The sequence below is a fragment of the Oncorhynchus kisutch genome, linkage group LG22, assembly GCF_002021735.2.
Source record: "Oncorhynchus kisutch isolate 150728-3 linkage group LG22, Okis_V2, whole genome shotgun sequence".
In the NCBI taxonomy this organism is placed as follows: Eukaryota; Metazoa; Chordata; class Actinopteri; order Salmoniformes; family Salmonidae; genus Oncorhynchus; species Oncorhynchus kisutch.
The window spans coordinates 58,211,152-58,232,776 of NC_034195.2; the positions used below are offsets into that span (position 1 = coordinate 58,211,152).

Genomic DNA, 21,625 nt, shown 5'->3' on the forward strand with positions numbered 1-21,625 from the left:
TAGTTTTTAGGGGTGCAACTGCATCTAGGGTATTGCGCAAGGTTAAATTGAGATTCTCAGTTAGGTGGTTAAATGATTTTTGTCCTCTGGCGTCCTTGGGTAGGCAGAGGGAGTCTGGAAGGGCATCAAGGAATCTTTGTGTTGTCTGTGAATTTATAGCACGACTTTTGATGTTCCTTGGTTGGGGTCTAAGCAGATTGTTTGTTGCAATTGCAAACGTAATAAAATGGTGGTCCGATAGTCCAGGATTATGAGGAAAAACATTAAGATCCACCACATTTATTCCATGGGACAAAACTAGGTCCAGCGTATGACTGTGACAGTGAGTGGGTCCAGAGACATGTTGGACAAAACCCACTGAGTCGATGATGGTTCCAAAAGCCTTTTGGAGTGGGTCTGTGGACTTTTCCATGTGAATATTAAAGTCACCAAAGATTAGAATATTATCTGCTATGACTACAAGGTCCGATAGGAATTCAGGGAACTCAGTGAGAAACGCTGTATATGGCCCAGGAGGCCTGTAAACAGTAGCTATAAAAAGTGATTGAGTAGGCTGCATAGATTTCATGACTAGAAGCTCAAAAGACAAAAATGTCATATTTTTTTTGGTAAATTTAAATTTGCTATCGTAAATGTTAGCAACACCTCCGCCTTTGCGGGATGCACGGGGGATATGGTCACTAGTGTAGCCAGGAGGTGAGGCCTCATTTAAAACAGTAAATTCATCAGGCTTAAGCCATGTTTCAGTCAGGCCAATCACATCAAGATTATGATCAGTGATTAGTTCATTGACTATAATTGCCTTTGAAGTAAGGGATCTAACATTAAGTAGCCCTATTTTGAGATGTGAGGTATCATGATCTCTTTCAGTAATGACAGGAATGGAGGTGGTCTTTATCCTAGTGAGATTGCTAAGGCGAACACCGCCATGTTTAGTTTTGCCCAACCTAGGTCGAGGCACAGACACGGTCTCAATGGTGATAGCTGAGCTGACTACACTGACTGTGCTAGTGGCAGACTCCACTATGCTGGCAGGCTGGCTAACAGCCTGCTGCCTGGCCTGCACCCTATTTCATTGTGGAGCTAGAGGAGTTAGAGCCCTGTCTATGTTGGTAGATAAGATGAGAGCACCCCTCCAGCTAGGATGGAGTCCGTCACTCCTCAGCAGGTCAGGCTTGGTCCTGTTTGTGGGTGAGTCCCAGAAAGAGGGCCAATTATCTACAAATTCAAACTTTTGGGAGGGGCAGAAAACAGTTTTCAACCAGCGATTGAGTTGTGAGACTCTGCTGTAGAGCTCATCACTCCCCCTAACTGGGAGGGGGCCAGAGACAATTACTCGATGCCGACACATCTTTCTAGCTGATATGCACGCAGAAGCTATGTTGCGCTTGGTGATTTCTGACTGTTTCATCCTAACATCGTTGGTGTATGATCGCTGGATGATTCGCTTTAAGTCTAATACTGCGGGTAATGGAGTCGCCAATGACTAGAGTTTTCAATTTGTCAGAGCTAATGGTGGGAAGCTTCGGCATCTCAGACCCCGTAACGGGAGGAGTAGAGACCAGAGAAGAATCGGCCTCTGATTCCGACCCGCTGCTTAATGGGGAAAACCGGTTGAAAGTTTCTGCCGGCTGAATGAGCGACACCGGTTGAGCGTTCCTACAGCATTTCCTTCCAGAAACCGTGAGAAAGTTGTCCGGCTGCGGGGACTGTGCCAGGGGATTTACACTACTATCTGTACTTACTGGTGCCACAGACGCTGTTTCATCCTTTCCTACACTGAAATTACCCTTGCCTAACGATTGCGTCTGAAGCTGGGCTTGCAGCACAGCTATCCTCGCCGTAAGGCGAGTACAGCGGCTGCAATTAGAAGGCATCATGTTAATGTTACTACTTAGCTTCGGCTGTTGGAGGTCCTGACGAATCGTGTCCAGATAAAGCGTCCGGAGTGAAAAAGTTGAGGAAAAAATAAATAAATATATGAACGGTAATTAAAAAGTGAAAACCGTAAAGTTGTCAGGTAGCAAAACAGGTTGGCAACAAAACGCACAGCAACTCGAAAACAAGCCTGCAAGTTGTGTTGGGTTGAATAAGGTTGAAAACACTATGGTGGTGTTTCAGAATTAGATCCCTTCTTCAGGAGTCCCTCCTATTGTGTAGCTGCTCTTACACGGTGTGCTGATTAACTTCTCATTGGTCCAAAAGGTCAAACAAAAGACAAAAGAAAAGATAGTTTGGTGAAAACACAAGTTTGTATTTTAAAGTTTGTCCAGTATAATAATTAATGAGTACAACATAACTTTTTAAAGACATGATTTTGTAGCTTCAAATGTTTTATCTTTTCTTAGCAAATTATCAAACGACAACAAAACATTAACTGGGTAATATTCATTATTTCAATTCTGTTGCAAAACGTTTCTTAAACTGAAGCAAACGAAACGTGGAGGGATCTACCTGAATTTGTCCAATATAAACTCTTGTTTTGCTCGGTTTGCTTCCAAATCAAATCAAATTGTATTTGTCACATACACATGGTTAGCAGATGTTAATACGAGTGTAGCGAAATCTTGTGCTTCTAGTTCCGACAATGCAGTAATAACCAACGAGTAATCTAACCTAACAATTCCAAAACTACTACCTTATACACACAAGCGTAAAGGGATGAAGAATATGTATACAAATATATGAATGAGTGATGGTACAGAACGGCATAGGCAAGATGCAGTAGATGGTATAGAGTACAGTATATACATATGAGATGAGTAATGTAGGGTATGTAAACATATAAAAGTGGCATTGTTTAAAGTGGCTAGTGATACTTGTAATACATAATGATGACAAGATGCAGTAGATGGTATAGAGTACAGTATATACATATGAGATGAGTAATGTAGGGTATGTAAACATTATATTAAGTGGAATTGTTTAAAGTGACTAGTGATACATTTTTTACATACATTTTTCCATTATTAAAGTGGCTGGAGTTGAGTCAGTATGTTGGCAGCAGCCACTCAATGTTAGTGATGGCTGTTTAGATAGAAGCTGTTTTTCAGTCACTCAGTCCCTGCTTTGATGCACCTGTCCGTTTGGTTCTTAAACGGTAAACGGTTTCCGTAATGAATACACACCAGGTCTTTCACATTTTTATATTGACAAAGTAAAACAGTTCACAGATCTGTAAGGTAGTTACCATACAGTGGCTTGCGAAAGTATTCCCCCCCTTGGCACTTTTCCTATTTTATTGTCTTAACCTGGAATTAAAATATATTTAAAAAAAATTGGGGGGGGGGGTTGTATCATTTGATGCCTACCACTTTGAAGATGCTAAATTTTTTATTTATTGTGAAACAAACAAGAAATAAGACAAAAAAACTGAATAACTATTCACCCCCCCAAAGTCAATCCTTGCCACCTTTGGCAGCAATTACAGCTGCAAGTCTCTTGGGGTACGTCTCTATAAGCTTGGCACATCTAGCCACTGGGATTTTCTTAATTCTTCTCATTCTTCAAGACAAAACTTCTCCAGCCCCTTCAAGTTGGATGGGTTCCACTGGCGTACAGCAATCTTTAAGTAATACCACAGATTCTCAATTGGAGTGAGGTCTGGGCTTTGACTAGGCCATTCCAAGACATTTAAATGTTTCCCCTTAAACCGCTCAAGTGTTGCTTTAGCAGTATGTTTAAGGTCATTGTCCGGCTGGAAGGTGAACCTCCATCCCAGTCTCAAATCTCTGGAAGACTGAATTTCCCTGTATTTAGCGTCATCATTCCTTAAATTTCCTAGTTCCTGTCGATTAAAAACATTCCCACAGCATGATGATGACACCACCATGCTTCACTGTGGGGATAGTATTCTCGGGGTGATGAGAGGTGTTGGGATTTGCGCCAGACAGCTTTTTCCTTGATGGCCAAAAAGCTCAATTTTAGTCTCATTTGAGAACCTTCTTTCATATGTTTGGGGAGCCCAGGTCTGTGGAGTGTACGTCTTAAAGTGGTCCTATGGACAGATACTCCAATCTCCGCTGTGGAGCTTTGCAGCTCCTTCAGGGTTGTCTTTGGTCTCTTTGTTGCCTCTGTGATTAATACCCTCCTTGCCTGGTCTGTGAGTTTTGGTGTGCGGCCCTCTCTTGGCAGTTTTGTTGTGGTGGAATTTTTTAATAATGGATTTAATGGTGCTCCGTGGGATGTTCAATGTTTTGTATATTTTTTTTATAACCCAACCCTGATCTATACTTCTCCACAACTTTGTCCCTGACCTGTTTGAGGAGCTCCTTGGTATTCATGGTGCCGCTTGCTTGGTGGTGCCCCTTGCTTAGTGGTGTTGCAGACTCTGGGGCCTTTCAGAACAGGTGTATATACAGTTGAAGTCAGAGGTTTACATACACCTTAGCCAAATTTGCCAAATACACCAAATACGTCTTTCACAATTCCTGACATTTAATCCGGGTAAAAATGCCCTGTCTTAGGTCAGTTAGGATCACCACCTTGTTTTAAGAATGTGAAATGTCAGAATAATAGAGAGAATGGAAATATGGCATTATATTTCACATTCATGGGAAAAATAGAGGCTATGACTGCTAATTTTAGCAGTAGCACTCCTGCAAAACTTCAGCCCAGGGCTCAACTTCAGCCCAGGGCTCAACTTCAGCCCAGGGCTCAACTTCAGCCCAGGGCTCAACTTCAGCCCAGGGCTCAACTTCAGCCCAGGGCTCAACTTCAGCCCAGGGCTCAACTTCAGCCCAGGGCTCAACTTCAGCCCAGGGCTCAACTTCAGCCCAGGGCTCAACTTCAGCCCAGGGCTCATCTACCATCCATTGGGCTGCAGTAACATGCAGTGTGGTAGTCCAGCGCTAGTGCAGGTTAAAATAAGTGGCTATAGTGTAGCATACATCAAACAATAGATGAAGCTTATATAGTTAGTAGGCTTTCCAGCAGTATCAACTAAAGAGTGCCTTAATTTGCATAAAAAACTAGTTCCCGACAAGTGCAAACAATGACATGTCAATTACCAACTACATGTAGCTTCACGAAAAACTGATCAATGAATCAAAATGGCTGTCCAAACTATTAGCATTAGCGGCTGAAATGCTACACCAAACAAATGTTGTTATTGAGTGAATTCCTTTTCTGTTTCCTTGTTCAATGTGATGATCCCTGCAATAAACCATTCACACATACTTTCAGGGATTGTTTTGGAGAGTTTCATCTGAATGTCTGGTGTGCTCTCACCTGTCTGGCTGTGTGAATGATCCAAATACAGGAGAGGTGCCTGCAAACTTGCCTGTTTTTATACTTGGTTTGCTAGAGAGAACACCTGCCACAAATACCCTCTCTCCACCTCCATGCCGCAGACTGGGATAATTCTGAACAGTATGGCAGCACAATGTTTGAAGTTCACATTTAGCCTTTATTCTTAAAATGTGTCTTCTGATATGGGGCCCAGTTCCTCACATGGTACATGGCTATGTGGTTGAGTGGGTCAGATTCCAAATAAATATTTTACAGGGGTTCAATTCCAGTTTCCAACTCACTCCTTCTCGGTCTCCTCCTGTTTCTAATGTGTCTTATCTCTCTAAACAAAGCACTGAAAAACTAAAGGTGGAATTTCACACCAAAGATATTCTCCCTCGGGCCCATTCAGATTTAGGTTGATTTAACATGGATATACACATACAGTGGGGCAAAAACAGTATTTAGTCAGCCACCAATTGTGCAAGTTCTCCCACTTAGGAAGATGAGAGAGGCCTGTAATTTTCATCATAGGTACACTTCAACTATGACAGACAAAATTAGAAAAAAAATCCAGAAAATCACATTGTATGATTTTTAATGAATTTATTTACAAATTATGGTGGAAAATAAGTATTTGGTCAATAACAAAAGTTTCTCAATACTTTGTTATATACCCTTTGTTTGCAATGACAGAGGTCAAACGTGTTCTGTAAGTCTTCACAAGGTTTTCACACACTGTTGCTGGTATTTTGGCCCATTCCTCCATGCAGATCTCCTCTAGAGCAGTGATGCTTTGGGGCTGTTGCTGGGCAACACGGACTTTCAACTCCCTCCAAAGATTGTCTATGGGGTTGAGATCTGGAGACTGGCTAGGCCACTCCAGGACCTTGAAATGCTTCTTGAGAAAGCCACTCCTTCGTTGCCCGGGCGGTGTGTTTGGGATCATTGTCATGCTGAAAGACCCAGCCACGTTTCATCTTCAATGCCCTTGCTGATGGAAGGAGGTTACTTTGGTCCCAGCTCTCTGCAGGCCATTCACTAGGTCCCCCCGTGTGGTTCTGGGATTTTTGCTCACCGTTCTTGTGATCAATTTGACCCCACAGGGTGAGATCTTGCGTGGCGCCCCAGATCGAGGGAGATTATCAGTGGTCTTATATGTCTTCCATTTCCTAATAATTGCTCCCACAGTTGATTTCTTCAAACCAAGCTATTGCAGATTCAGTCTTCCCAGCCTGGTGCAGGTCTACACTTTTGTTTCTGGTGTCCTTTGACAGCTCTTTGGTCTTGGCCATAGTGGAGTTTGGAGTGTGACTGTTTGAGGTTGTGGACACGTGTCTTTTATACTGATAACAAGTTCAAACAGGTGTCATTAATACAGGTTATGAGTGGAGGACAGAGGAGCCTCTTAAAGAAGAAGTTACAGGTCTGTGAGAGTCAGAAATCTTGTTGGTTTGTTTGTAGGTGACCAAATACCTCTTTTCCACCATAATTTGCAAATATATATTTTTTAAATCCTACAATGTGATTTTCTGGATTTTCTTTCTCATTTTGTCTGTCATAGTTGAAGTGTACCTATGATGAAAATTACAGGCCTCTCATCTTTTTAAGTGGGAGAACTTGCACAATTGGTGGCTGACTAAATACTTTTTTGCCCCACTGTATATATATATATTTTTTTACTTAAGTCCATATTTTAATAAGTCCATGTCTAGTATCTCAAGTCTGAATCAGGCCCATGTGGTAACAAGGGGGGTTCAGCACAAAAGGAGTGGTCTTAGGCAGTCGTTTGACAAGCAGGAGACCTGGGTTCTGTAATTTACTGCCGTAAACATTTAACATTATTTATAATCTCACAATGGGTCTGGCAACTGTAGACTATTATTAGTGCCAAAATCTACCCTAGGAAAAGTATCCAATTTCCAATATATTTTTCTTGTCTATATTGAACACATAATTTAAACATTCACAGGGTTGGAAAAAGTATGTGAACCCCTAAGCTAATGACTGTCCAAAAGCTAATTGGAGTCAGGAGTCAGCTAACCTGGAGTTCAATTAATGAGATGAGATTGTACATGTTGGTTAGTTAGAGCTGCCTTGCCCTACAGAAAACACTCACAAAATGTGAGTTTGCTATTCACAAGAAGCATTGCCTGATGTAAACCATGCCGCTAACAAAAGAGATCTCAAAAGACCTAAGATTAAGAATTGTTGACTTGCATAAAGCTGGAAAAAAGTGCATAAAGCTGATACTTTTTTTCAAAAGTATCTTTATAAAGCCTTGATGTTCATCAGTCCTCGGTAAGACAAATTGTCTATAAATGGAGAAAGTTCAGCACTGTTGCTTCTCTTTCTAGTGGTGGCCGTCCTACAAAGATGACTGCAAGAGCACAGCGCAGAATGCTCAATGAGGATAAGAAGAATCCTATTGTGTGGGCTGAAGACTTACAGAAATCTCTGGAACATGCTAACATCTCTGATGAGTCTACAATATGTAAAACACTAAACAAGAATGGTGTTCATGGGAGGACACCACGAAAGAATTCACTGCTATCCCCCCAAAAAACATTTTCTGCATGTCTGAAGTTTGCAAAAGTGCACCTGGATGATCCACAGGGCTACTGGCAAAATATTCTGTGGACAGGTGAAACTACAGTTGAGTTGTTTAGAAGGAACACACAACACTATGTGTGGAGAAAAAAAGGCACAAAACCTCATCCCAACGGTAAAGTATGGTGGAGGGAGCATCGTGGTTTGGGGCTGCTTTGCTGCCTCGGGGCCTGGACAGCTTGCTATCATCGATGGAAAAATGACCCAGCAGACTCAAATCAGCTCCACAATGCTGTCTCCCTGCAATGAGTCACCATGTAACCTGCCAGGCTTTTCTCTCCCAATGCTCCCTCATTTTCGAGCTGCAGCCTTCTTTGTTCCCCTTGGACTGCTCGAGGATATTGTACATCATAACGCTGATGTCCGGGAGGGCACTTGCCTGGGCTACGGCGGTATGGGAGCAACAGTCCATCGTCTGCCTCAGTCTAGAGGAGTTTGTGGCGGAATTTCGGAAGGTGCTTGATTCTCTGTTCCCACTTTTCAAGTTTCTAAAATCAAACCCATGTCTCAGAGCCCTTTGTCTCCTGTTTCTGGATTACTGACCTCTGCCTGCCCTTGACCTGTCGTTTTGCCTGTCCCCTGTTCTAGTAACAAACATTTGTTATTTCGACACTGTCTACATCTGGGTCATTCCTAAAAGGTGTTAAATACGGCACAAAGAGGGATTTTCTGTTTTGGTTTCAAAATCATTGTATTTGTTTTCAATTTTGATGGGGTAAAAATGCCCGTAAATCTGTATAGTTCTGGCAGTGTAGGAGAAAATGCAGCTCTGTCTTCACCGCTCTCTGAGGGTGGAGTGAACACAACCTGTCCTCCTTGGGTAGCCAGATCTGTCAGTGACGGATGGTTTCTACGACCAGGCTGTGCTAGCGAATAAATACGTCAGATTACTATACCTACCTATCAGCTATCTATCTAGATAAATAATACCTCAGATTACTATACCTACCTATCAGCTATCTATCTAGATAAATAATACCTTCTCTGAACAAGTCTGCCTGAAAGCAGTAAGGAACAGGAATGGAATAGGGGAGAGAGAGGGAGATATGACCTGTGGACAGGTGGTTAATGTGAGGCTGGACTGGAGTAGCTCGTAGAAAGAGGACAGCTGCAACAGAATGCCAGAAGCTCCACTTACCGGAGGATCTCTTTCCGTGTGAAGAAGGTACAGTCCTATGAGGAAAAGAAGAAAACATTATTTATCATTGCTATACGACATTAAGGCCAAATATTGTTACATGCAGCACATATCTGAGAATGTTTTTAGAATATAGAACAAATGCATTTATTTCACATAAATCAACCCTAAAGCCTTAGGAGGGTTAGCGCTCCTGAAACATTGTCTACTGGACTCCCTACAGTGTGACCTCAATCACCTAAAGTGTGATCTCAAAGTGTGACCCCTGCAGTGAAAAGACTCATGTTTCTCTGATGTCACTATAGAGCTATAGGTTGTCAGCTGTCTCTCGCCACACAGAAAGGTGAGTTGAGCCAGCCAGGGGAAGGAACATGATCAGCTGGTGTCTGTGATCATGGCACAAGACAGATAGAGACACACTGTACCATCACCTACTAGTCCAGATACACTGTACCATCACCTACTAGTCCAGACACACTGTACCATCACCTTACTAGTCCAGACACTACACCATCACCTACTAGTCCAGACACTACACCATCACCTACTAGTCCAGACACTACACCATCACCTACTAGTCCAGACACACTGCACCATCACCTACTAGTCCAGACACACTGTACCATCACCTACTAGTCCAGACACACCTCACTATCACCTTACTAGTCCAGACACACCTCACCATCACCTTACTAGTCCAGACACACTGTACCACCAGTAGTTTATGTGTCGGGGGGCTGGGGTCAGTTTGTTATATCTGGAGTACTTCTCCTGTCCTATTCGGTGTCCTGTGTGAATCTAAGTGTGCGTTCTCTAATTCTCTCCTTCTCTCTTTCTTTCTCTCTCTCGGAGGACCTGAGCCCTAGGACCATGCCCCAGGACTACCTGACATGATGACTCCTTGCTGTCCCCAGTCCACCTGGCCATGCTGCTGCTCCAGTTTCAACTTCCACCTGACTGTGCTGCTGCTCCAGTTTCAACTGTTCTGCCTTATTATTATTCGACCATGCTGGTAATTTATGAACATTTGAACATCTTGGCCATGTTCTGTTATAATCTCCACCCGGCACAGCCAGAAGAGGACTGGCCACCCCACATAGCCTGGTTCCTCTCTAGGTTTCTTCCTAGGTATTGGCCTTTCTAGGGAGTTTTTCCTAGCCACCGTGCCTCTACACCTGCATTGCTTGCTGTTTGGGGTTTTAGGCTGGGTTTCTGTACAGCACTTTGAGATATCAGCTGATGTACGAAGGGCTATATAAATACATTTGATTTGATTTGATTTGATCACCTTACTAGTCCAGACACACTGTACCATCACCTACTAGTCCAGACACACCTCACTATCACCTTACTAGTCCAGACACACTGTACCATCACCTACTAGTCCAGACACACTGTACCATCACCTACTAGTCCAGACACACTGTACCATCACCTACTAGTCCAGACACACCTCACTATCACCTTACTAGTCCAGACACACTGTACCATCACCTACTAGTCCAGACACACTGTACCATCACCTACTAGTCCAGACACACTGTACCATCACCTACTAGTCCAGACACACTCCACCATCACCTTACTAGTCCAGACACACTGTACCATCACCTACTAGTCCAGACACACTGTACCATCACCTACTAGTCCAGACACACTGTACCATCACCTACTAGTCCAGACACACAGTACCATCACCTACTAGTACAGACACACTCCACCATCACCTTACTAGTCCAGACACACTGTACCATCACCTACTAGTCCAGACACACCTCACTAATACCTTACTAGTCCAGACACACTGTACCATCACCTACTAGTCCAGACACACTGTACCATCACCTACTAGTCCAGACACACTGTACCATCACCTACTAGTCCAGACACACCTCACTATCACCTTACTAGTCCAGACACACTGTACCATCACCTACTAGTCCAGACACACTGTACCATCACCTACTAGTCCAGACACACTGTACCATCACCTACTAGTCCAGACACACTGTACCATCACCTACTAGTCCAGACACACTGTACCATCACCTACTAGTCCAGACACACTGTACCATCACCTACTAGTCCAGACACACTCCACCATCACCTTACTAGTCCAGACACACTGTACCATCACCTACTATTCCAGACACACTGCACCATCACCTACTAGTCCAGACACACTGCACCATCATCTACTAGTCCAGACACACTGTACCATCACCTACTAGTCCAGACACACTGTACCATCACCTACTAGTCCAGACACACTGTACCATCACCTACTAGTCCAGACACACTGTACCATCACCTACTAGTCCAGACACACTGTACCATCACCTACTAGTCCAGACACTACACCATCACCTTACTAGTCCAGACACACTGTACCATCACCTACTAGTCCAGACACACTGCACCATCACCTACTAGTCCAGACACACTGCACCATCACCTACTAGTCCAGACACACTGTACCATCACCTACTAGTCCAGACACACTGTACCATCACCTACTAGTCCAGACACACTGTACCATCACCTACTAGTCCAGACACTACACCATCACCTTACTAGTCCAGACACACTGTACCATCACCTACTAGTCCAGACACACTGCACCATCACCTACTAGTCCAGACACACTGCACCATCACCTACTAGTCCAGACACACTGCACCATCACCTACTAGTCCAGACACACTGTACCATCACCTACTAGTCCAGACACACCTCACTATCACCTTACTAGTCCAGACACACCTCACCATCACCTTACTAGTCCAGACACACTGTACCATCACCTACTAGTCCAGACACACTGTACCATCACCTTACTAGTCCAGACACTACACCATCACCTACTAGTCCAGACACTACACCATCACCTACTAGTCCAGACACTACACCATCACCTACTAGTCCAGACACTGCACCATCACCTACTAGTCCAGACACACTGTACCATCACCTTACTAGTCCAGACACACTGTACCATCACCTACTAGTCCAGACACACTGCACCATCACCTACTAGTCACACTGTACCATCACCTACTAGTCCAGACACACCTCACTATCACCTTACTAGTCCAGACACACCTCACCATCACCTTACTAGTCCAGACACACTGTACCATCACCTACTAGTCCAGACACACTGTACCATCACCTACTAGTCCAGACACACTGTACCATCACCGACTAGTCCAGACACACCTCACTATCACCTTACTAGTCCAGACACACTGTACCATCACCTACTAGTCCAGACACACTCCACCATCACCTTACTAGTCCAGACACACTGTACCATCACCTTACTAGTCCAGACACACTGCACCATCACCTACTAGTCCAGACACACTGCACCATCACCTACTAGTCCAGACACACTGTACCATCACCTACTAGTCCAGACACTACACCATCACCTACTGGTCCAGACACTACACCATCACCTACTAGTCCAGACACACTGCACCACCACCTACTAGTCCAGACACACTGTACCATCACCTACTAGTCCAGACACACTGCACCATCACCTACTAGTCCAGACACACTGCACCATCACCTACTAGTCCAGACACACTGCACCATCACCTACTAGTCCAGACACACTGCACCATCACCTACTAGTCCAGACACACTGCACCATCACCTACTAGTCCAGACACACTGCACCATCACCTACTAGTCCAGACACACTGCACCATCACCTACTAGTCCAGACACACTGCACCATCACCTACTAGTCCAGACACTACACCATCACCTACTAGTCCAGACACTACACCATCACCTACTAGCCCAGACACACTGCACCATCACCTACTAGTCCAGACACTACACCATCACCTACTAGTCCAGACACTACACCATCACCTACTAGTCCAGACACACTGCACCATCACCTACTAGTCCAGACACATTGCACCATCACCTACTAGTCCAGACACACTGTACCATCACCTACTAGTCCAGACACACCTCACCATCACCTACTAGTCCAGACACACCTCACCATCACCTACTAATCCAGACACCACACCATCACCTACTAGTCCAGACACACTGCACCATCACCTACTAGTCCAGACACACTGCACCATCACCTACTAGTCCAGACACACTGTACCATCACCTACTAGTCCAGACACACCTCACCATCACCTACTAGTCCAGACACACTGCACCATCACCTACTAGTCCAGACACACTGCACCATCACCTACTAGTCCAGACACACTGTACCATCACCTACTAGTCCAGACACACTGTACCATCACCTACTAGTCCAGACACACTGCACCATCACCTACTAGTCCAGACACACTGCACCATCACCTTACTAGTCCAGACACACTACACCATCACCTACTAGTCCAGACACTACACCATCACCTACTAGTCCAGACACACTGTACCATCACCTACTAGTCCAGACACACTGTACCATCACCTACTAGTCCAGACACACCTCACCATCACCTACTAGTCCAGACACCACACCATCACCTACTAGTCCAGACACACTGCACCATCACCTACTAGTCCAGACACACTGCACCATCACCTACTAGTCCAGACACACTGCACCATCACCTACTAGTCCAGACACACTGTACCATCACCTACTAGTCCAGACACACTGTACCATCACCTACTAGTCCAGACACACTGCACCATCACCTACTAGTCCAGACACACTGCACCATCACCTTACTAGTCCAGACACACTGCACCATCACCTACTAGTCCAGACACACTGCACCATCACCTACTAGTCCAGACACACTACACCATCACCTACTAGTCCAGACACTACACCATCACCTACTAGTCCAGACACACTGTACCATCACCTACTAGTCCAGACACACTGTACCATCACCTACTAGTCCAGACACACTGTACCATCACCTACTAGTCCAGACACACCTCACCATCACCTACTAGTCCAGACACCACACCATCACCTACTAGTCCAGACACACTGCACCATCACCTACTAGTCCAGACACACTGTACCATCACCTACTAGTCCAGACACACTATACCATCACCTACTAGTCCAGACACACTGTACCATCACCTACTAGTTCAGACACACTGTACCATCACATTAAAACCTGTGACCTCCCCTACCCCTTCAACCCATTCCACCCTCTCTTCTCCTTCAGCGCTGTCATCCTCCCTACCCCTTAAACCCATTCCACCCTCTCTTCTCCTTCAACCCTGCCACCCTCCCTACCCCTGCCACCCTCCCTACCCCTTCAACCCTGCCACCCTACCTACCCCTTCAACCCTGCCACTCTCCTTACCCCTTCAACACTGCCACCCTCCCTACCCCTTCAACCCTGCCACCCTCCCTACCCCTTCAACACTGCCACCCTCCCTACCCCTTCAACCCTGCCACCCTCTCTTCTCCTTCAATCCTGCCATCCTCCCTCTCTGCCAGCCTTAATGGCAGCCTCTCAGCACCCTGAATAACACAGTCAGTCAGTCTCTCAGCTTCTGAAGACAGAGACATTTCAAATCTGACCCAGTTCATAGTCTGACTGTGTTTATAGTCTGACCCTGTTTATAGTCTGACCCTGTTCACCCTTTCCTTTTCTCTCTCTGTCACATGGTGCCAGCTCTGCCAACACAGCTCTGCCAGACCAACACAGCTCTACCAGCCCAACACAGTTCTGCCAGACCAACACAGCTCTACCAGCCCAACACAGCTCTACCAGCCCAACACAGCTCTACCAGCCCAACACAGCTCTACCAGGCTAACACGGCTCTACCAGAACAACACAGCTCTGCCAACACGGCTCTACCAGCCCAAAAAAGCTCTGCCAGGCCAACACAGCTCTGCCAGACCAACACAGCTTTGCCAGACCAACACAGCTCTACCAGGCTAACACGGCTCTACCAGGCTAACACGGCTCTGCCAGGCCAACAGTTCTGCCAAAAAAGCCCTGCCAGCCCAACACAGCTCTGCCAGGCCAACACAGTTCTGCCAAAAAAGCTCTGCCACCCCAACACAGCTCTACCAGGCTAACACAGCTCTACCAGCCCAACACAGCTCTGCCAGGCCAACACAGCTCTGCCAGGCCAACACAGCTCTGCCAGGCCAACACAGTTCTGCCAAAAAAGCTCTGCCACCCCAACACAGCTCTACCAGGCTAATACGGCTCTACCAGCCCAACACGGCTCTACCAGCCCAAAAAAGCTCTGCCAGGCCAAAAAAGCTCTGCCAGGCCAACACAGCTCTGCCAGGCCAACACAGCTCTGCCAGGCCAACACAGCTCTGCCAGGCCAACACAACTGTAGATGTAGATGTAGATTAACTGTACTGTACTGGACATGTACTGTACATGTACTGTACTGGACATGTACTGTACTGGACATGTACTGGACATGTACTGTACTGGACATGTACTGTACATGTACTGTACTGGACATGTACTGTACATGTACTGTACTGGACATGTACTGTACATGTACTGTACTGGACATGTACTGTACTGTAGATGTACTGTAGATGTACTGTAGATGTACTGTACTGTAGATGTACTGTAGATGTACTGTAGATGTACTGTAGATGTACTGTACTGTAGATGTACTGTAGATGTACTGTACTGTAGATGTACTGTAGATGTACTGTAGATGTACTGTACTGTAGATGTACTGTAGATGTACTGTAGATGTACTGTACTGTAGATGTACTGTACTGTAGATGTACTGTTCTGTAGATGTACTGTACTGTAGATGAACTGTTCTGTAGATGTACTGTAGATGTACTGTAGATGTACTGTAGATGTACTGTAGATGTACTGTACTGTAGATGTACTGTAGATGTACTGTAGATGTACTGTACTGTAGATGTACTGTAGATGTACTGTACTGTAGATGTACTGTAGATGTACTGTACTGTAGATGTACTGTAGATGTACTGTACTGTAGATGGACTGTAGATGGACTGTAGATGGACTGTACTGTAGATGTACTGTACTGTAGATGTACTGTAGATGAACTGTACTGTAGATGTACTGTAGATGTACTGTAGATGTACTGTACTGTAGATGTACTGTAGATGTACTGTAGATGTACTGTAGATGAACTGTACTGTAGATGTACTGTAGATGTACTGTACTGTAGATGTACTGGACTGTAGATGGACTGTAGATGGACTGTACTGTAGATGTACTGTACTGTAGATGGACTGTAGATGGACTGTACTGTAGATGTACTGTAGATGTACTGTACTGTAGATGTACTGTACTGTAGATGTACTGTACTGGAGATGTACTGTACTGTACTGGAGATGTACTGTACTGTAGATGGACTGTACTGTAGATGTACTGTACTGGAGATGAACTGTACTGTAGACGTCCGCTGAAGGCCCATTCTGCTAACCTGCTAGGCCTGCTAGCTACCTAGAGCTACTTGGAACCCTACTAATTCCACGACTGGTCTATCGACGTCACCGCACAGAGAGGCAAAAACAGACTTACCCCCATCGTGACGTCCCCTAAAGGCTAACTCTCTAGCCCCGGTCTGCTAACTGCTAGCCCCTGCTAACTGCTTGCTTGCAAACTGTGTCTGGTAACTGCTGGCTTGCCAGCCCCGGTCTGCTAACTGCTAGCTTGTTTAGCCCCGGCCTGCTAACTGTCTGAATCGCCGTTTCCCCAGTCAGCCCAACCACTCACTGGACCCATATGTTCACTTGGCTACCCCTCGCACGGTCCCCGCAGCCGGACAACTTTCTCACGGTTTCTGGAGGGAAATGCTGTAGGAATGCTCCTCCGGTGTCGCTCATTCAGCCGACAGAAACTTTCAACCGGTTTTCCCCATTAAGCAACGAGTCAGAGTCAGAGGCCGAGCCTTCTCTTGTCTCTACTCCTCCCGTTACAGGGTCTGAGACGCCGAAGCTTCCCACCATTAGCTCTGACAAATTGAAAACTCTAGTCATTGGCGACTCCATTACCCGCAGTATTAGACTTAAAATGAATCATCCAGCGATCATACACTGTTTACCACGGGGCAGGGCTACCAACGTTAAGGCTAATCTGAAGATGGTGCGGGCTAAAGCTAAAACTGGCGAGTGTAGAGAGTATAGAGATATTGTTGTCCACGTTGGCACCAACAATGTTAGGAGGAAACTGTCAGAGATCACCAAGCGCAACATAGCTTCAGCGTGTAAATCAGGTAGAAGGATGTCGGCATCAAGTAATTGTCTCTTGCCCCCTCCCAGTTAGAGGGAGTGATGAGCTCTACAGCAGAGTCTCACAACTCAATCGCCGGTTGAAAACTGTTTTCTGCCCCTCCCAAAAGATAGAATTTGTAGATAATTGGCCCTCTTTCTGGGACTCACCCACAAACAGGACCAGGCCTGACCTGCTGAGGAGTGAAGGACTCCATCCTAGCTGGAGGGCTGCTGTCCTCTTATCTACCAACATAGACAGGGCTCTAACTCCTCTAGCTCCACAATGAAATAGGGTGCAGGCCAGGCAGCAGGCTGTTACCCAGCCTGCCAGTATATTGAAGTCTGCCACTAGCACAGTTAGTGTAGTCAGCTCAGCTATCACCATTGAGACCGTGTCTGTGCCTCGACCTAGGTTGGGCAAAACTAAACATGGCGGTGTTCGCCTTAGCAATCTCATTAGGATAAAGACCTCCTCCATTCCTGTCATTATTGAAAGAGATCATGATACCTCACATCTCAAAATAGGGCTACTTAATGCCTTACTTCAAAGGCAATTATAGTCAATGAACTAATCACTGATCATAATCTTGATGTGATTGGCCTGACTGAAACATGGCTTAAGCCTGATGAATTTACTGTGTTAAATGAGGACTCACCTCCTGGCTACACTAGCGACCATATCCCCCGTGCATCCCGCAAAGGCGGAGGTGTTGCTAACATTTACGATAGCAAATTTCAATTTACAAAAAAAATAACATTTTCGTCTTTTGAGCTTCTAGTCATGAAATCTATGCCGCCTACTCTTTTTATAGCTACAATTTACAGGCCTCCTGGGCCATATACAGCGTTCCTCATTGAGTTCCCTGAATTCCTATCGGACCTTGTAGTCATAGCAGATAATATTCTAATCTTTGGTGACTTTAATATTCACATGGAAAAGTCCACAGACCCACTCCAAAAGGCTTTCGGAACCATCATCGACTCAGTGGGTTTTGTCCAACATGTCTCTGGGCCTACTCACTGTCACAGTCATACTCTGGACCTAGTTTTGTCCCATGGAATACATGTTGTGGATCTGAATGTTTTTCCTCATAATCCTGGACTATCGGACCACCATTTTATTACGTTTGCAATTGCAACAAATAATCTGCTCAGACCCCAACCAAGGAACATCAAAAGTCGTGCTATAAATTCACAGACAACACAAAGATTCCTTGATGTCCTTCCAGAATCTCTCTGTCTACCCAAGGACGCCAGAGGACAAAAATCAGTTAACCACCTAACTGAGGAACTCAATTTAACCTTGCGCAATACCCTAGATGCAGTTGCACCCCTAAAATGAAAAACATTTTTCATATGAAACTAGCTCCCTGGTATACAGAAAATACCCGAGCTCTGAAGCAAGCTTCCAGAAAAGTGGAACGGAAATGGCGCCACACCAAACTGGAAGTCTTCTGAATAGCTTGGAAGGACAGTACCGTGCAGTACCGTAGAGCCCTTACTGCTGCTCGATCATCCTATTTTTCAACTTAATTGAGGAAAATTCCTTTTTGATACTGTCGCAAAGCTAACGAAAAAGCAGCATTCCCCAAGAGAGGACTGCTTTCACTTCGGCAGTAATAAATTCATGAACTTCTTTGAGGAAAAGATCATGATTATTAGAAAGCAAATTACGGACTCCTCTTTAAATTTGCGTATTCCTTCAAAGCTCAGTTGTCCTGAGTCTGCACAACTCTGCCAGGACATAGGATCAAGAGAGACACAAGTGTTTTACTACTATATCTAGTAAATCCTTCCTGTTTGGCCCTGTCCGGGGGTGTCATCGGATGGGGCCAGTGTCAACTGACCCCTCCTGTCTCAGCCTCCAGTATTTACTCTGCAGTAGTTTATGTGTCAGGGGGCTAGGGTCAGTTTGTTATATCTGGAGTACTTCTCTTGTCCTATCCGGTGTCCTGTGGGAATTTAAGTATGCTCTAATTCTCTCTTTCTATCTCTCTCTCGGAGGACCTGAGCTCTAGGACCATGCCTCAGGACTACCTGGCATGATGACTCCTTGCTGTCCCCAGTCCACCTGGCCTTGCTGCTGCTCCAGTTTCAACTGTTCTGCCGGTGATTATTATTATTTGACCATGCTGGTCATTTATGAGCATTTGAACATCTTGGCCATGTTCTGTTATAATCTCCACCCGGCACAGCCAGAAGAGGACTGGCCACCCCACATAGCCTGGTTCCTCTCTAGGTTTCTTCCTAGGGAGTTTTTCCTAGCCGCCGTGCTTCTACACCTGCATTGCTTGCTGTTTGGGGTTTTAGGCTGGGTTTCTGTACAGCACTTTGAGATATCAGCTGATGTACGAAGGGCTATATAAATACATTTGATTTGATTTTGATTACCGGCAGGTATATCTCACTGGTCAACCCCCAAAGCCAACTCCTCCTTTGGTCGTCTTACCTTCCAATTCTCTGCTGCCAATGACTGGAACGAACTGTAAACATCTCTGAAGCTGGAGACTCATATCTCCCTCACTAGCTTTAAGCACCAGCTGTCAGAGCAGCTTACAGATCACTGCTCCTGTACATAGCCCATCTGTAAACATCCCATCTATCTACCTACCTCATCCCCATACTGTATTTATTCATTAATCTTGCTCCTTTGCACCCCAGTATCTATACTTGCACATCTACCATTCCAGTGTTTAATTGCTATATTGTAATTACTTCGCCACCATGGCCTATTTGTTGCCTTAACTCCCTCATCTTACCTCATTTGCACTCACTGTATATAGACTTTTTGTTTTATTTTGTTCTACTGTATTATTGACTATGTTTTGTTTATTCCATGTGTAACTCTGTGTTGTTGTATGTGTCAAACTGCTTTGCTTTATCTTGGCCAGGTCGCAGTTGCAAATGTTCTCAACTAGCCTACCTGGTTAAAAAAAAAGAAAAAATGTCTGGAGAGATTAGATGGGAACATGACAGAGAAATAAGAAAGGAACAATGCAGCAAGATGGGAAGGGACGAGGACAGCGAGATGGGAAGGGACGAGGACAGCGAGATGGGAAGGGACGAGGACAGCGAGATGGGAAGGGAAGAGGACAGCGAGATGGGAAGGGAAGAGGACAGAGGGAAGGGAAGGGACGGGAAGGGAAGAGGACAGAGGGAAGGGAAGGGACGGGAAGGGACGAGGACAGAGAGATGGGAAGGGACGAGGACAGAGAGATGGGAAGGGACGAGGACAGAGAGATGGGAAGGGACGAGGACAGAGAGATGGGAAGGGACGAGGACAGAGAGATGGGAAGGGAAGAGGACAGAGAGATGGGAAGGGAAGAGGACAGAGAGATGGGAAGGGAACAGGTCTACCACAGAGACACACAAATATCATAACCCCCAAGACATTCTAACCTCTCACCATTACAATAACAAGTGGGTTAGCATTGTTTGGGGGTATGATATTTGTGAATCTGTAACTTTCTCACTCATCATTATCCAGGATTCATTCAGGATTATCCGTAATCATGGTAACATCACAATGAATGTAGAGGTGTTAAGAAACATATTATATTCTTATTGACAATAACAACGACTCCAAGATAAAGTATTGTGTTATCTCTACCATTCATTTCTATTGGGCACAAAATAATCGGAAACACAACCAAAACATACAGCGAATGCATCCAACAAGTTTTTGGAGTCACAAGCTTGAAGTAGATGTTGTGTACTAAGAATAACCAAATATTACACTTCTTACTACTTTAATACACATTTAATGAATTTGTCCCAATACTTTTGGTGCCCTAAAATGAATGGACTATGTACAAAAAGTGCTGTGATATCCAAATGGCTATGGATGAAAACCCCCTCCAATTTAAACATTACAGTCTGCACTTTAACCTCATAGTTAAGTTATCATTTCAATTCCAAAGTGTTGGAATACAGAACCAGAACAACAACACGTGTCCCAATAATATTGGAGCTCACTGTATTTCATGGACATCAGAACTGACTGCTGAAATGCTAAGGTAACAGTTAAGAACAGCAGCTAAGAGAAGCTTCCAGAGAAGTAACCAGAGACGGTCTTGGTTAGTGTAACCTAAGGTATCTGACATTAGGATTAGGGTTAATGTTGAGGTATGTATGAGGTATCTTCTGAGGAGTGTAAGGTTTCCAGCCATGCTGCTATCAGAATCCTCTGGCATCCATTATTAAACAGGCCAGAATCACCAGGTAAACCTGTGCAGAATAAGACTGCTTAGGGTTAATGGACAACACAGGCACCCCAGCAAACGTTCCCAGAACATTTGTTATGTTGCGGCAAATGTTCTCATAAAACGAATACTGTCCAGTTGTGCTGAATATTATTCAATGTTTGTATACAACATTCGCATTTTGTCCGTTCTTTACCTGGAAACCTAATGAGAATGTTTTGGGAATGTTCTGTGCTCAGCCCATTC

At 45.0% G+C, this 21,625-nt stretch overlaps 1 protein-coding gene across 5 annotated transcripts in view; it reads right to left on the reverse strand.

Moving 5' to 3' along the window:
* The window catches only part of LOC109867451 (calcium and integrin-binding family member 2), a 49,594-nt gene that overhangs the window by 20,652 nt on the left and 7,317 nt on the right, over nucleotides 1-21,625 (reverse strand). For 4 of the 5 annotated variants that reach the window (XR_004204847.1, XR_002251813.2, XR_002251812.2 and 1 more), the window contains exon 2: nucleotides 8,978-9,012. Coding sequence is in view for 1 of the 5 variants with exons in the window: in XM_020456620.2 (XP_020312209.1) it covers nucleotides 8,978-9,012 (35 nt within the window). In the remaining 4 variants the exon portion in view is untranslated. Of the gene's footprint in view, nucleotides 1-5,229; nucleotides 5,403-8,977; nucleotides 9,013-21,625 lie in introns of those variants that run through there. The other variant, XM_031801774.1, reaches the window with a different exon arrangement.